At 55.6% G+C, this 14,385-nt stretch overlaps 1 protein-coding gene across 6 annotated transcripts in view; it reads left to right on the top strand.

Moving 5' to 3' along the window:
• Window positions 1-14,385, top strand: part of EMID1 (EMI domain containing 1) — a 37,491-nt gene that overhangs the window by 10,741 nt on the left and 12,365 nt on the right. For 4 of the 6 annotated variants that reach the window (XM_037052443.1, XM_037052440.1, XM_037052438.1 and 1 more), the window contains exons 4-13: window positions 5,281-5,364; window positions 6,457-6,518; window positions 7,981-8,101; window positions 8,320-8,370; window positions 8,437-8,526; window positions 9,316-9,462; window positions 10,375-10,464; window positions 10,749-10,801; window positions 11,252-11,314; window positions 11,420-11,464. In XM_037052443.1, the coding sequence (XP_036908338.1) occupies window positions 5,281-5,364; window positions 6,457-6,518; window positions 7,981-8,101; window positions 8,320-8,370; window positions 8,437-8,526; window positions 9,316-9,462; window positions 10,375-10,464; window positions 10,749-10,801; window positions 11,252-11,314; window positions 11,420-11,464 (806 nt within the window). The remainder of the gene's footprint in view (window positions 1-5,280; window positions 5,365-6,456; window positions 6,519-7,980; window positions 8,102-8,319; window positions 8,371-8,436; window positions 8,527-9,315; window positions 9,463-10,374; window positions 10,465-10,748; window positions 10,802-11,251; window positions 11,315-11,419; window positions 11,465-14,385) is intronic. The other 2 variants (XM_037052442.1, XM_037052439.1) reach the window with 1 other exon arrangement.

A 14,385-nucleotide genomic window follows, 5' to 3' on the forward strand; every position in this document is an offset into this window, starting at 1 on the left:
AGTGGCCTGAGCTGGTGAGCTCTGCTGTGGCCACCATGTCACCGTGCCTCTAGGGGCTCTCTGCAGACAGATATCTCACCCATCAGCCCCATCGTTCAGACAGGAAAGTGAGGCTCAGAGAGGGTGTGGGTCTCACACAAGGTCACACAGCAAATAAGCATTGTGGCTAGGATTCTCCGCAGGACTCTGACCTGAGGTCTGCAGCATACCACTGCCTCAGTAATAATGACAGTAATAATGACAAGGGGAAAGAAGGTTGTCACCATTCCCCATGCCGAGGAGTGTCCCTTGTACCCACTTGTATCCTGCCATCACGCCACGGTGCAGAGCCTAGATGTGGAAGCCGAGGCTGGGAGAGGGGAACGCCCTGCTCAGGGTCACAGTGGGGTTCAGTGTCCATCTGTCTGACCCGAGACAGGATCTTTCTTCTGCAGCAGTGCTGGTCAAGGCCTCTGAGGACGAGGAGTGTGCTCGGGCATTTGGGGCACCACGGGGCTGCCAGAAGCCAGTCTCAGCCCCAGCCCTCCCAGACAGAAAGACAGAAAGACAGAGGGACTGGGGGCTCCCTTGCCATCCTCTCCCATGGGCCCCCCATAACTAGGCTGCCTCTGTTCCCCCTCTGTCCCACTGTCCTCACTGCACATGTACCTCCCCTGTCCATGGAGCCGCACGGTCCTTGTCTCCCACAATGGGGAACCAGAGAGGGAAGGAGTTTGCCCAAGGTCACACAGCAAAAGAGCCTAAGCGCAGCCTTGACCTCTGTGGCTCAGCTGGTTGGGTGTCATCCCGCAAAGCGAAAGATCACAGGTTTGATTCCCGGTTGGGGCACCTGCCTGGATTGTGGGTTCAGACCTGGCTGGGGTGCATGTGAGAGGCAATCGATCAATATTTCTCTCACATCGATGTTTCTCTCCCTCTCTTTCTCCCTCCCTTCTTCTCTCTCAAAAAAAAATTTTATTTTTAATCTTTAAGAGCAGATTGCCTGGCTGGTGTAGCTCAGTGGATTGATCTCAGGCCTGAGAACCAAAGGGTCTCCGGTTGGGTTCCCAGTCAGGGCACATGTCTGGGTTGTGGGCCAGGTCCCCAGTTGGGGGCACATGAGAGGCAACCACACATTGATGTTTCTCTCCCACTCTTTCTCCCTCCCTTCCTCTCTCTCTAAAAATAAATAAATAAAATCTTTTTTTTAAAAGAGCAGATTGGAGTTTCCAGGCGGGGCCCTTCTCAAGCCTCGGGCTCTTCACCATCTTTCACACACTAACCAGGTGCCACACCTGTGCTTTACTCTGTGGGTTCCGGGTCCCTAGACTAAACACCAAGGCTGCTACCGTTCCCCCCAATGCTGTCTAGGAGGCCTCGCAGCCCCTCTCCCAGCTCCTGGCCAGGGTGCCCTCCACCCCGCGCCGGGCAGCTCCCCTCTCTGCCCTCCCAGCCATCCCAGCCTTGCCCTCTCTCCATTTTGTCCCCAGCCCCCACTGGCCTTTTCTCCCTCTCCATGTCCTAGACAGTGGCTGTCCCCTCTGCCTGTGACCTTCTTGGAGCTCCTGCCTGGCTCTGGTGGCCCCCACCCTGCCATCTCTACTCTTGTGTCTCCTGTGCCTGGCACGGATCTGGCATAAAGCGGGTGCACAGGTAATGAATGGGAACCCATTTTACCCCGAAGAAGAGGCCAGGCTGTTCATGGACCAAAGCTTCCTGGTGGCTTGCTGGAGGGCTCTTGGAGCCCCCAGCCCCGGCCCTGACCCCAGCCCCCCGGCTCAAGCCGACAGCAGCAAATATTTACAATTGCAAAGTAAATTCCCTGGAGGAGACCTGGGCTGGGACTGGGAGGCTGTGCCCCTGTGGCCTGTGGTTACGGACCCTGCTGACCCGGGGGGCGGCTTGTGAACAGGGAAGCTCCTCTCTTGGCTCCTCTTCTGGGAGAGAAAGTCAAAGGCAGAGCCCACAGGAACTCCCCAACTTCTCACACCCCAATTCCGAACAGTTTAGGGCAGGGTTTCATCCCAGCTCCCTAGTCCTGCTAGGTGGATGGGCATCCTCTCTGGGCCCCGGTGTTCTTGGGAAGGGGCACAGGGGCTGAGCCCAGACTGGGCAGAGGGAAGGGCAGCGGTTGGTTTGTTTGTTAATTGTTTTTTAATTTTTTTTAATTTTTTATCTACTGATTTTAGAGAGAAGGAGGGCAAGGGAGAGAGAGAAATGTTGACCTGTCCTTCTGCCTATCCATACATTCATTGGTTGACTCCTGTGTGTGCCCCAAACAGAGATCAACTCACAGCCTTGGCATATGGGGAAGACACTCTAACCAACTGAGCTAGCCAGCCAGGGCAGAAGGGCAGCTGTCTATGGGGGCTAGAAACTGCAGTTGGCACTGGCCTTATAGAGGTCAAGGCAGAGAGTGATGATAGCTTTGGCCGGGGGAGGTATTGGTGGGTGCCATGGTCTGTCCCAGAAGGCTTCCTGGAGGCAAGGGCACGGGAGCAGCAGCTGTGAGGCTGAAGGTGGGGAGGCTGCGTGTGGGTGTGGGTGTGTGGGTGTGTGGGTGTGTGGGTATGTGGCACTGGTAGGACCTCCCAGGTGGTGCGAACCTCCCAGATGGTAGGAAACGGCTGGGAGTCAGGCTCCCAGAGTGGAGCTGGGGTTCGTGGCCTGCTTGGAGCTCCTGGGAGGGTGAGGTTGGGGCTGAGAAGAGGCCCTTCAGGACAGACCACCAGGCTTGGTTGCAGGGTTCCTGCACCAGGGGCCCTCACCCAATGCCAGTGAGAGGGACGTGACATTTTTGTCCCACACAGACCTGCCCCTCAACCCCTGCTTTTCTCTGTGGAAAAGCCCATGAGCTATAGGACCATTTTACAGCCCAGTTTGTCCCCCAAAATTCCTGCCCTTTTATCAGAATTTGGGGGCATTGGAGGATAATGTTTTGTGAATCTTAAGTCCAAAGCCAATATTTTCTAGGGCCTTTTTTTTTTTTGACAGTTTCACTATTTCTTTGAATTCTCTTCCTTCTTTTTAATTCTAACCCACAATTACTCTGAGCCAGTTACATCTGTGCTGCCACCCAGGCCAAGTTCCCCTCTGTTTCTCTAGTCCTCTCTGGCTCCCGCGGTGAAACGTCCGAAAGCAAACTGGTCAAAAAAGAATTTTCAGCCACAAGCGCACGGATTTATAACCCAGGGACATCCTAGTGTGACGTGAGAACACCTGTGCTCATTTTCAGGACAGCGACGTGCGCCGTCTCATTATTTCGCCTTTTATTTTGTCTGCTTGTTTTAAATTTGTTTTCAGCCAGTGATTCCTGCATTCATCAACAGAAGGCTTATTCAGGCTGCGGAGGCCCTACTGTGTGCCAGGCCCTTATCCAGGCCAGGCACAAGACAGAGGGGGCCCCTGCCCTGATGGGCTGCAGGCTCCAGCCCAGCAGGGAGACGAGGGCAGGGGCTGGGGAACAGTAAATGGCATGTTAGAGTGGGAAGTGCCACCGAGAGAAAAGGGAAACCAAACGGGGAGGCGCGGGGGCCAGGCTGTGCCAAAGCTTCCTCCAGAGAAAATGCAAACTTCCATGGGCTTGGAGGTTTTTTCTTCGACTTCCTGAGAAAAGTAAGAAAATGGCCTTTGACCCCTTCACCTGGGAGCAGAAAATGAGGAGGGCTTGGCAGGGCCATTCTTCCCAGAGACCAGAGTTTCCACTGGCGCTGAGCCTCCTGGGCTCTGCCCAGTGGGACTCGGGGGCTGACTCAAGGTGCCAAGTGACCCAGGAGAGAGGAGGCTGGGCCTCGGGGTTAGAACAGCCTGGGTTCAAATCCAGGCTCCAGCCTCCAGGTGGACAGCCAAAGGCCAGTCACTTCGCCACTCTGCCCCCCTTTCCCCAGGGGAAATATCCGTACTCGTGCATTCATCCGAGCACAGAGGAGTGGCCATCTGAGCTGCTCTGTGCCTCAGTTTCCCCATCTGTAAAGTGGAGGTGACACAAGCACCCACTCATAGGGCTTTGACTATATGTGTGAAGTGCTTCTCGTGGGCGGGGCCCAGAGGGCATGCGAACCAAGCGTGAGCTGTTGTTATTATTACCTGTCTCGCAGGATCCAGTTGGGCTACGTAAAAGACTTCGAACTGGGCAGGGCTTGCAGTGGCGTCCGCCCTTCCTGCCCACGGGGCCCCTAACCCCTGCCTACCCACCTTCCTCCCTCCTGGGCAGAATTTACCCCTGTGCCAGGCAAGTCACAGGTCCCTGGGGAGAGGGTGCTGGCGATACAGGCCCAGCCTGAGCCCAGGCCCCGTGGTGGGACCGAGAGGGTCTGGCAGCCTCCCTTCTGGGGGCTGGCCAGAGGGACCAGTCTGGTTTGAGCTCCTGGCGCCTCTCACTCCCGGCACCAACCCACAGACTGGCTCCCAGCTGCCAGGCCTACGCCTTATTTGGGTCTTGTCCCCCACCCCAGACAACACTTCCTGGCCTTAAAAGGCAGGCCCGGGGGGCAGAGGGGAGCAGTTGCCCTACTGGCTTCAGAGCCCCTCCAGCTGCACGCCCCCCCGCCCCCCTGCTGGCTTGGCCAGCCCATCCCTCCAGCTGTGGAGAAATCCAGGCCCCCGAAACCAGACTAGCCAAGCAGCCTGCTCCTCACAGGGGTGGTGACAGGGGTGGGCTCCTGGAACGGCCCCCCTGGCCCTCCCAGGCAGCCAGCCTCCTTCTGGTTTTCATTTCAAACCAGGTCTGGATCCACTTCAGTGTCTTCTTACCCAGTAGGGCAGGGAGAGAGGGTGGACAGCAGCGTCACAGCTGCCGCTTACTGAGTGCCTACTGTGCACCAGGTCCTGTGTGTGTGTGTGTGTGTGTGTGTGTGTACACAGTGGGTCCTTTGCACATGCTGCTGTCCTCAGCCCTCACACCAGCCTGGGAGAGACAGGGGCCTCATGACCCTCTTTGACAGATGGGAAGGTAGGTCCAGAGAGGACAAGTCACACGGGTCAGCAAGTGACAGGGCTGGGACCCAACCTCGAATCTGTTACTTCTAAGCTTCTAACACATGCAGCTTGCTGGGGTTGTTGGGGAAGCCCCCAGCCTCACCCATGGCCCCTACCCATTGCCAGCCCCCTTGCCCCAGCCCTATCAGGCTCGCAGCCTTGTGCCAGCTCAACCCAGTTCATGCTGTGTGACCCAGGTAAACCACCTCTCTGGGCCTCTGCTTCCCTCTGCACTGAGGGGGTAGAGATCCCTGCTGGAGCTAGAGTGGTGGGCAGGGAAGGGGAGTCTGATCGAGTGGGGCTCTCACCCCCACCGTCCTTCAGTTGCAGGCTCCTCTGGCTTCGTGGAGCCTGGGTGGCCAGGCAATGCCATGCGGCGGATGACACTTCGGCCCACAGCCTTCTCAGGTGGGTCCTGGGGCAGTTGCTTGGGGTGTCCCTGTGCTAGGGGAGACCTGGAGGAGGGACAGGCAATGAGGTGACTTCCTTAAAAGCCATCTGGGTCCTGCAGTGGAGGGTCAGGAAGGGTGCCCTGCCTTTGCTTGCCCCAGGCTGGAAAGAAAACTTTGAGGGGGAGAGGAAGGGCCCCAGGGGAAAGTTTGACCTGGGCTAGACACCCTGAGACCTGTGACCCCCAGACTCTTACAGATGCGGGGTTCCAAACCCCCAGTTTTCTTTTTGCTTAAACTACACTTCTCTGAGTGTCTGCAATGTGAGAGACACCGTGCCGGGTGCTCTCCATCATCAGCTGTTGAAACCTCAGAGTTGTGTCCCTATCCCCCAGGACGGCACCACTGTCCCCATTATAAAGAGGAGGAAGCTGAGGGTCAGGGACAGGCTGTGCCCTGCCTGAGGCCCACAGCCAGGAAGGGGCAGTGTGGGGACTCCGCCCCAGGCTCTGTGGCTGTAGTGTGCTCACCCACCCTTGCTCTGAGTTCCGTATCCTCAGGTGCAGCCGGGGCTGACACTCATCCTGAAATGCAGGGTCATGGTGAGGACTGGAGAGACAGGCTTGTAAAGCATTCGGTGGTGCCAGCGGCCGGGAGGCTCCATAATCAGCCAGAATTGTTGTGAACAACTAACGGGTATCACTAGTGAGGCCAGAGGCACTGGATGATGGGTCTGGAGGGAGGGTCAGTGGCTGGCCCCTCCGAGGCCAGCCCATTCCAGACTATAATGTGTCAGTTCCGGAGGCCAGCAAGCCCAGGGAGCCCCACCCAGGAGGAAGCCACAGGATTTCCTGCCCCGGCTTCCCGGAAAGGAGTCGTGTTGGATGCCCGGGCTGTAGGGATCTAGTCGGCTCCCTGGTCCCGCTCTGGGAGAGACCTGCAGGGCATGGTCCACCCTGACAGACTGTCCTCTGCAGACCCTTCCCTGTGCTGGGCTGTCTCATGGGTCGGGGGCACCATATGTCTGTTCATGTCCTCTATCCTGCCTCCAGGGGCTAGGAGTCTCCAAGGGCAACCTGGAGCCCCAGCCCCAGCCTCCTCCCTCCCACAGGTTGTGCCAACTGCAGCCAAGTGCTGGAGCTGACAGAGCGGCTCAAAGTGCTGGAGGCCAAGGTGGGTGAGCATCCACCCCCTCACCTGCAGCCTCCCACCCACTCCCTGCACGCCCTGCCTGGCCCACTCAGTGTTCCCGCCATACCCATGGCAGGCAGCTGCCCCGCCAGGCACACGCCACCCTCCTGTCGGTTCCCATCCAGCCTTCCTGGCCTCCCACCCCCACCCCAGTGCCCCGCCCTGGGAAGCCTGCCCTGCTCTTCCTGCAGGATCCCATGGAGCTCCCCCTACTTGCACCCCCATTCCCATCCCAGCCAGGTGTTTGTAGAAGCCCCCAGAGCCCTTGGCTGGGCCCCTCCTCGCCCCGTTACCCTCATCCCGTAACCCAGTCACCGTCTTCCCAGTTTCCGAAGCAAACCACGTATTGCATGTCTCAAATGACTTCAAGACAACAAGGCTTTAACCAACAAGGCTTTCACAATGAAAAAGTAAGACACTTATGTTTTCAGAAACATGAGAAACTCAGAACCGGGAAACACCTACCCGAGAACTGTTGGCATCACTCACCTGTGCCCCCAGAGAGCGACTGAACACGCAAGCGTCCTCTCTTCCAGACTCTGAATGCACGCAGAGGCAGACACACTTGGTCTGCACACGCCTGCCTCCACTATTCTTCCCTCTGGGATGCTGACTAGAGTGTTAACTGTTCATAGGGAAATTTGAAAACCAGAGAACAGAAGGGGTGGTTGCCTAATTAGGGAGCAAGGCACAGAGCAGGATTAGACAGCCGCGAACACCACCTCCATTAGCTAACGTGGAAAGATGCCTCCGATACATCGAAAAGCCAAGCTCCTAGAACCTCAGATACGAGACGTGGGAGCCCCAAGTTCCCTCCCAGGACAAGCCGGGAGGAGGGCAGCTCAGTCCCAGATCTGGGGTGTGTGTGGTTCTCAGGCCCCCCCCCCCCGGGGTGCCAGCTTTTCTCAGGGCCGACCCACACGATTCCCTATCCACCCCACCCCCCATCAGTGGACATTTCAGCCTCTCTTTAATCTTCAGTCAGTGTCTGGCGTCACTGCCCACCTTTGAGAGACCCCCACCCTGCCCATCCCTACTACATCCAAAGTGGTTTTGTAAACACCTCATGGCATTTCACGTCAGACGCTCCCAGACATCCCTTCAAATTCGGTAAAAATCCTTCCAGCCTGTGGCGCTTTAACAGAGAGAGGTTTCACGTGATTTATGCAGGTGAGCGTAAGCAAAACTCCGCTCGGCCCAGCAGACAGGGCAGCGGTCACAGGACTCGCCCTGGGTGGCAGTGGTGGTGTGCGGTGACTTGTCTACAACAAATGTGGTGATTTGTGCAGTTTGAAAACTGCAGTCACTTCTGATGACGTTCTAGACAAAGCTGAGCTTTGCTGGCTCCTCGGGCCTCCTGTCCCCCACATCGGGGCCCCTCGGCTGGCCTGTCCGTGATGAGGCCCTGGTACCCACCCCCATCTCTCTTCCTCTTCCCCCACAGGTGGCAGTGCTGACTGTCACCGAGCAGACAGTGCCCCCAACCCCCAGTGCCCCTGAGGACCCTGCCCCACTCTGGGGCTCCCCAGCTGCCCGGGGCAGTCCTGGGGACGGAGGCCTGCGAGGTGAGTGGGTCACCCTTCCCTTGTGGGAGTGAGTCGGGGGAATGAGATGCCAGTCTCCACTCTGCTGCTGACTCCCAGATCAACCCCCTTGGTTGCCTGGGTCTTCCCAGATCTCCAGGGGTCCCTGAGCCCCAGCAGATCCTGCCCCACCTTCTCTGGTAGAATGGGGGGCAAGCACTCGGGGTGATGCAGACCCCTGCCTCCCCCCACCATTCCAGGGCTACCAGGAGCCAGAGACACCGTGAGGGCCCCGCTTCTCCCTCGAGCTGGTAGGTGCTGGTGGGGACCAGGGTGGGGCCAGAGCAAGGCCAGAGCTGATGACATTTCTCCCCCAGACCGAGTGGGTACCCGGGGGCTTCCTGGGCCCATCGGCCCCAAGGGAGACACTGGCAGCCGGGGCCCAACGGGAATGAGAGGCCCACCAGGTGAGTGTCCACAGCACTACCCACCCCCCCAAAACTTTTCTGGCCAGCTCCCCCTGCCCAGGGGGACCCAGGCTGGGATCTCCCTTCTCGACCCTGACAGCTAGAGGTGGCCGGGGCCCCTTGCCCTCGCTTGTCTCTCGGCTCACCACCCCTCCAAGGGTGCCCCATTCACACTGGGCTCCCGGAAACCGTCTTTTGCTTTCACTCGGCCCGTGTTCTCTGGGAAGCTACTCTCAGCAGGCTCTGAGCTGGCCGCTGGGGTGGGCCAGACCAGTCCCTGCCCTCCCGGAGCTCCCGGGTGGGTGGAAGCATGGGCCTAGGCAGAGAAGAAACAGCAGTGCCCACCCATGTGACCAGGGTTCTTAGGGGGACGTTGCAGGTATGGGAGCCCCCGAAAAGGAATCTCAGACCCAGCCTGGATTGGGCGGGGGTAGGGAGGGCTTCCCAGTGGGGGCAACATCTTTGGTGAGGCCTGAAGGATGACCTGAAGTACGCCCCAGGCATAGCGAAGGGGGGCCTGTTAGAGGGCACAACACATGCAAAAGCCTGCAAGAGACCACAGAGAACATTCTAGGAGTCAGCATCGACTAAGCACCAGGCGTCCACTGTCCCAAAGGCCCTAGGGAGGGCTACGTTTATCGTCCTATGGACAGCCAGGAACTGTCCTTCTCCAGGGCCTCCAGAACCCTCTCCCACCTGAGGCCCCAGGCTGCAGTGTCCTGCCCCCTGGCAGCCACCCTGGGCTCTCTGCCTCCTGAATACCCACCCATCCCCCTTGTTCTGTTGCAGGGCCACAGGGACCCCCAGGGAGCCCTGGCCAGGACGGAGCTACGGGTGCCCCTGGAGAGAGGGGACCTCCAGGCCCACCGGGGCCTCCTGGCCCCCCTGGCCCCCCAGCCCCCGTTGGACCACCCCATGCACGGATCTCTGAGCATGGTGAGTCCCTCAGGGTCACAGCAGGTATGGGTGGGGGTAGAGTAAGGCTAGCATCGGGTAACCACAATGTCACTGCGGTCTACCAGACACCTGCTGTGGCCCTTGGCCAGGCACCCAGTCCTCCAGTGGGTGCCATTGTCCTCCTCTGTTCACTAATGAAGAAAACTGAGGGCCAGAGAGGGCAGACCACACAGCTGGGGCATGGGGGGCTGGCTGCAGGCCTAGGTGGCCTCTGACCATGTTCTTGGAACCACCAGGCCTTGGAGCTGGCCAGGATCCAGCCCTCAGGGCTCAGGGAAGCTCAAGGCCCCATAGCAGGAAGCGAGCCCTGAGCTCCCAAGGCCACAGCCCTGCCCTGTGCTCAGAGAGGCCCCAGCCCCCTCCACCCAGCAATACTCCACCGTACGCCCTTCACTGCCTCCCCAGCCTGACCTACATGTGTGACGCCCAAGGTCAGAGCTTGAGGTGCTGGGCTCAACACCATCTGTGTCACAGTGATGCCCTGCCAGACACCACTCTCCCGTTCATGCTATCCCACCATTCATTCTCCCTCCCTGAGCTTCCGTCTCCTCATCTGTATAGTGGGGACAATGACAGAGCTCTGTGACACTCTTGCAAAATGGTAGCTTCTTTGTTTATTCCCATGTGACCTGTGACAGTGCCAGCCCAGCAAGGTGGAATGACATCTTCCTAGATGTCACCAGCTAGATGGTGGCAAGGCTAGAACCCATGTCTCCCTGCCTCCGGGCCCATGTGGCCAACACTCTCCCTGCTTCCCACCCTTGGAGCAGATGACAAGTGGCCCTAGCCACGCTGCAGGCTGTCCCATGGGGCAGTCACAGCTGGCTCAGCACAGGTGGCCAGTGCCCCACCCCACCCAGCCCTGCCCACTCATCACCTTTCCTCCTGCAGGGGACCCATTTCTTTCTAACACCTTCACAGAGGCCAGCAGCCACTGGCCCCAGGGACCAGCAGGGCCCCCTGGCCCCCCAGGGCCGATGGGTAAGTTGAGTCCGGGCCTGGGGTAAGGGGTGGGGTTGAGGGATGACAGAGAGACGAGAGCAGTGACTGCAGAGAGGGAGCTGATGGCAGACTCCTGCCACTGCGCTCTGCATCGGTGCAGAGGAGAGCCTGTCTTCTCGTTTGTAACTGAATATATCGGGATGACATTCGTTCATAAATTACATGGGTTTCAGGTGTACAGTTCTGTAACATATCACCTGTATATCATATTGTGTATTCACCACCCCGAGTCACGTCTCCTAGGCTATCCTGTCTCATTCCAGGTCCCCCGGGTCCTCCCGGTCCCATGGGCATCCCTGGGAGTCCCGGACATATAGTGAGTATTTCTCCAAGTACTCCCACGCACCTGCCCACCCATCCTTTCCCCCACCCGTCGTCTGTCCATCCGTCTCTACTTTCCTTCATTCACTCAAGCACTTATGGAGCACTGAGTGTGCAAACTACTTTCCATAAATCTTCTCATTCCGTCTGAGTAACAAGAAGCCCTGTTGTTATCACCTAAGGCCAAGGAAGGTGGAGACACTTGCCCTGGAGCTGTGGCCAGCACATGGCAATCTCCAGAGCAAGGTGGGGACTGTCCCATTCCAGGGCCACAGTTGTGAACACCGAGCTGTGTGGACTTCTCACTGTGTGCCCTTGATGGGATGTGTGAAAGGCCCAGAGGCCCAGGCCACGCCCAGCTCCCTCCCCCACCCCTCTGCCCCCAAGTCCCCATTCACTCTTACCCTGCCCCAGCACAAGGCTGAGGCCCTGTCTTGTTACTCAGGGACCCCCAGGCCCCACTGGACCCAAAGGAGTCTCTGGATACCCCGGAGAAAAGGGCGAGAGAGTGAGTACTGAATTGGCCCCTGGGTGGAGGGCTCTGGGGAGGCTTGGGGGCCCTGGGTCAGACACCCCAACAGCTGACTCCCTACCTCTCCTCCCTCCCACACAGGGACTTCCTGGAGAGCCAGGGCCCCAAGGCTCCATGGGACAGCAGGTGAGTGATGCTGCCCACCCTGCAGCGCCCCCTCCAGGATCCCCCAGGCACAGTCCCTGCATGCCCCATGGCCAGAGTCCTGACCCTCCCAGTCTGGGCCAGGGCATGCTCCGTCTCCTCTCCCCCTCCCTGTCTCAGGGTCCTGGCAGCCTCTTAGGGTCAAGCCACCTCCGTCTCAAAGGATCGGGACCTGTTTCTCTTTTCCTCTGTCTCTCTTTCTCCAACTCCTGCAATTCTCTGTTTCTCCGTCTCTCTGACTATAATTGTAGATTTGTGTTCCTTCCTTTAGTTTGGTCCATTTTTGCTTCATCTGTTTTCTAAGTTTTGTTGTTAGGTGCATACACATTCAGGATTTTGTTGTCTTCTTGGCCCTTTTATCTTTATGAAATGATTGTCTTCCTCGATGGTAATTGTCTCGAGTTCTACTTTGATTTTTTTAAAGATTTTATTTATTTATCTTTAGAGGGGAAGGGAAGGAGAGGAGAGAAATATCAATGTATGGTTGCCTCTCGTGCATCCCCTGCTGGGAACTGGCCTGCAACCCAGGCATGTGCCCTGACTGGGAATCGAACCACCATCATGTGGTTCGCAGGCCCGCGCTCAATCCACTGAGCTACACCATCTGGGGCCTACTTTGATTTTTAAAAATAGCCACATCAGCTTTCTTATGCTTAGAGTTAGCATAGTGTATCTTTTCCAATCTTTTTAACTTTCAACTTGTCTGTGTCTTTCTATTTAAAGTGTATCTCTTGTAAACAACACATACTTGAGTCTCATTTTTTTCTAAAGTCTTACCATTGATTCATTTATGTTTAATGATATGTATAATTATTGATATGGTTGGGGGTAAGTCAACCATCTTGCTATTTGTTATGTTTACTGCAATCTCTTTATTTCTTTTTCCCCTTCTACTAATAACTTTTAAAATACCTCTCAGTGTTATTTTTTTTGTTTTTTTTAATATATTTTATTGATTATGCCATTACAGTTGTCCCATTTCCCTACCTTCATTCCCCTCCACCCTGCACACCCCCTTCCATCCACATTCCCCCACTGTAGTTCATGTCCCTGTGTCATAAGTTCTTTAGCTTCTACATTTCCCACACTACTCTTGCCCTCCCCCTGTCTATTTTCTCCTGACCGTCTATGCTACTTATTCTCTGTACCTTCTCCCCACTTCTCCTCCTCCCACTCCCCTGTTGCTAACCTTCCATGTGATCTCCATTTCTGTGGTTCTGTTCCTGTTCTAATTGCTTGCTTAGTTTGTTTTTGTTTTCGATGTGGTTATTAATAATTGTGAGTTTGCTGTCATTTTACTATACATATTTTTATCTTCTTTTTCTTAGATAAGTCCCTTTAACATTTCATATAATAAGTACTTGGTGATGATGAACTCATTGAACTTGACCTTATCTGAGAAGTGCCTTATCCGCCCTTCTATTCTAAATGAAAGCTTTGCTGGGTAGAGCAATCTTGGATGTAGGTCTTTGGATTTCATGACTTGGAATACTTCTTTCCAGCCCCTTCTTGCCTGGAAGGTCTCTTTTGAGAAATCAGCTGACAGTCTGATGGGAACTCCTTTGTAGGTGACTGTCCTCTTTGTAGGTGACTGCTGCTTCTAGGATTCTCTCCTTCATTTTCATCTTGGCTAATGTAATTATGATGTGCCTTGGTGTGTTTCTCCTTGGGTCCACCTTCTTTGGGACTCTCTGAGCTTCTTGGACTTCCTGGAAGTCTGTTTCCTTTGCCAGACTGGGTCATTATTCATTCAAATAACTTTTCAATTTGTTGCTCTTCCTCTTCCCCTCTGGTACCCCTTTAATTTGGATATTGGAACATTTAAAGATGTCCTGGAGGTTCCTGAGCCTCTCCTCATTTTTTTTATTTCTTGTTTCTTCATTCTTTTCTGTTTGGTTGTTGCTTTCTTCCTTCTGGTCCACTCCATTGATCTGAGTCCCAGTTTTGTTCCCATCACTATTGATTTCCTGTGCATTTTCCTTTATTTCACTTAGCATAGCCTTCATTTTTTCATCTAATTTGTGACTAGAATCAACCAGTTAGTTCTGTGAGCATCCTGATCACCAGTGTTTTGAACTGTGCATCTGATAGGTTGGCTATCTCTTGGTCACTTAAAAGTATTGGCTCTGGGGCTTTGATTTGTTCTTCCTTTTGAGCCGTAATTTTTTGGTCAGGTCTCGCCTGTTAACTATGAGGGGCGGAGCCTTAGGTGTTCACCAGGGCGGGGCAACCCAGTTACTGGGTTGTGGTGCTGTATGTGGGGGCGGGGTCCGAGAGAGAACAATGGCGCTTGCTCCACTTGTATTTCAGTCCATTCCACCACTTCCCACAAACAAATTGGGCCCTTCTGGTGCTGGTTCCCAGGTGGGTAGGCTTATGTACATTCCAGGACCCTGTGGGTCTCTCCAATGAACTCTCCTGTGAGGCTGGGAGTCTCTCCCAGCACCTTTTCAATAGGTGCCTTTAGGTTTTATTTCCCATCACTGGGGCCCTGAGTTGCGCAGTCTGTCTCTCTGCCCATTTTTGCACGGTTAATCTGCGTGCAAATGTGTGTACAGGGTCAGCCAGTGGCCTTGGGCGCCTCACTGGGTCTGTGGTTTCCTCCCTGTGCCCTGCCTGGGGTCTGCTAGCTCTGAGCCACCTTTTTCTGCCTTGACACATGTGCAGTGACACACGTGCACCACTGTCAGGTCACACTGAACAAATTCCCTAAAAATCAGTGTTTCTCCCTCACGTCAATGTTTCTCTCTCTCTCCCCTTTCCTCTCTCTTGAAAATCAACACAAATATATCCTTGGGTGAGGATTGGAAAAAAAACAAAACTGTGGTTTTTGCCTTTTAGTCTGCCTTGTAATTTTTGCTGAAAGTCACGATGTCCTGGGCGAAGGGAACTGTGGTCAGTAG

The sequence above is a fragment of the Sturnira hondurensis genome, unplaced genomic scaffold, assembly GCF_014824575.4.
Source record: "Sturnira hondurensis isolate 20B ecotype Veracruz unplaced genomic scaffold, ASM1482457v3 Scaffold0007406, whole genome shotgun sequence".
NCBI lineage: Eukaryota > Metazoa > Chordata > Mammalia > Chiroptera > Phyllostomidae > Sturnira > Sturnira hondurensis.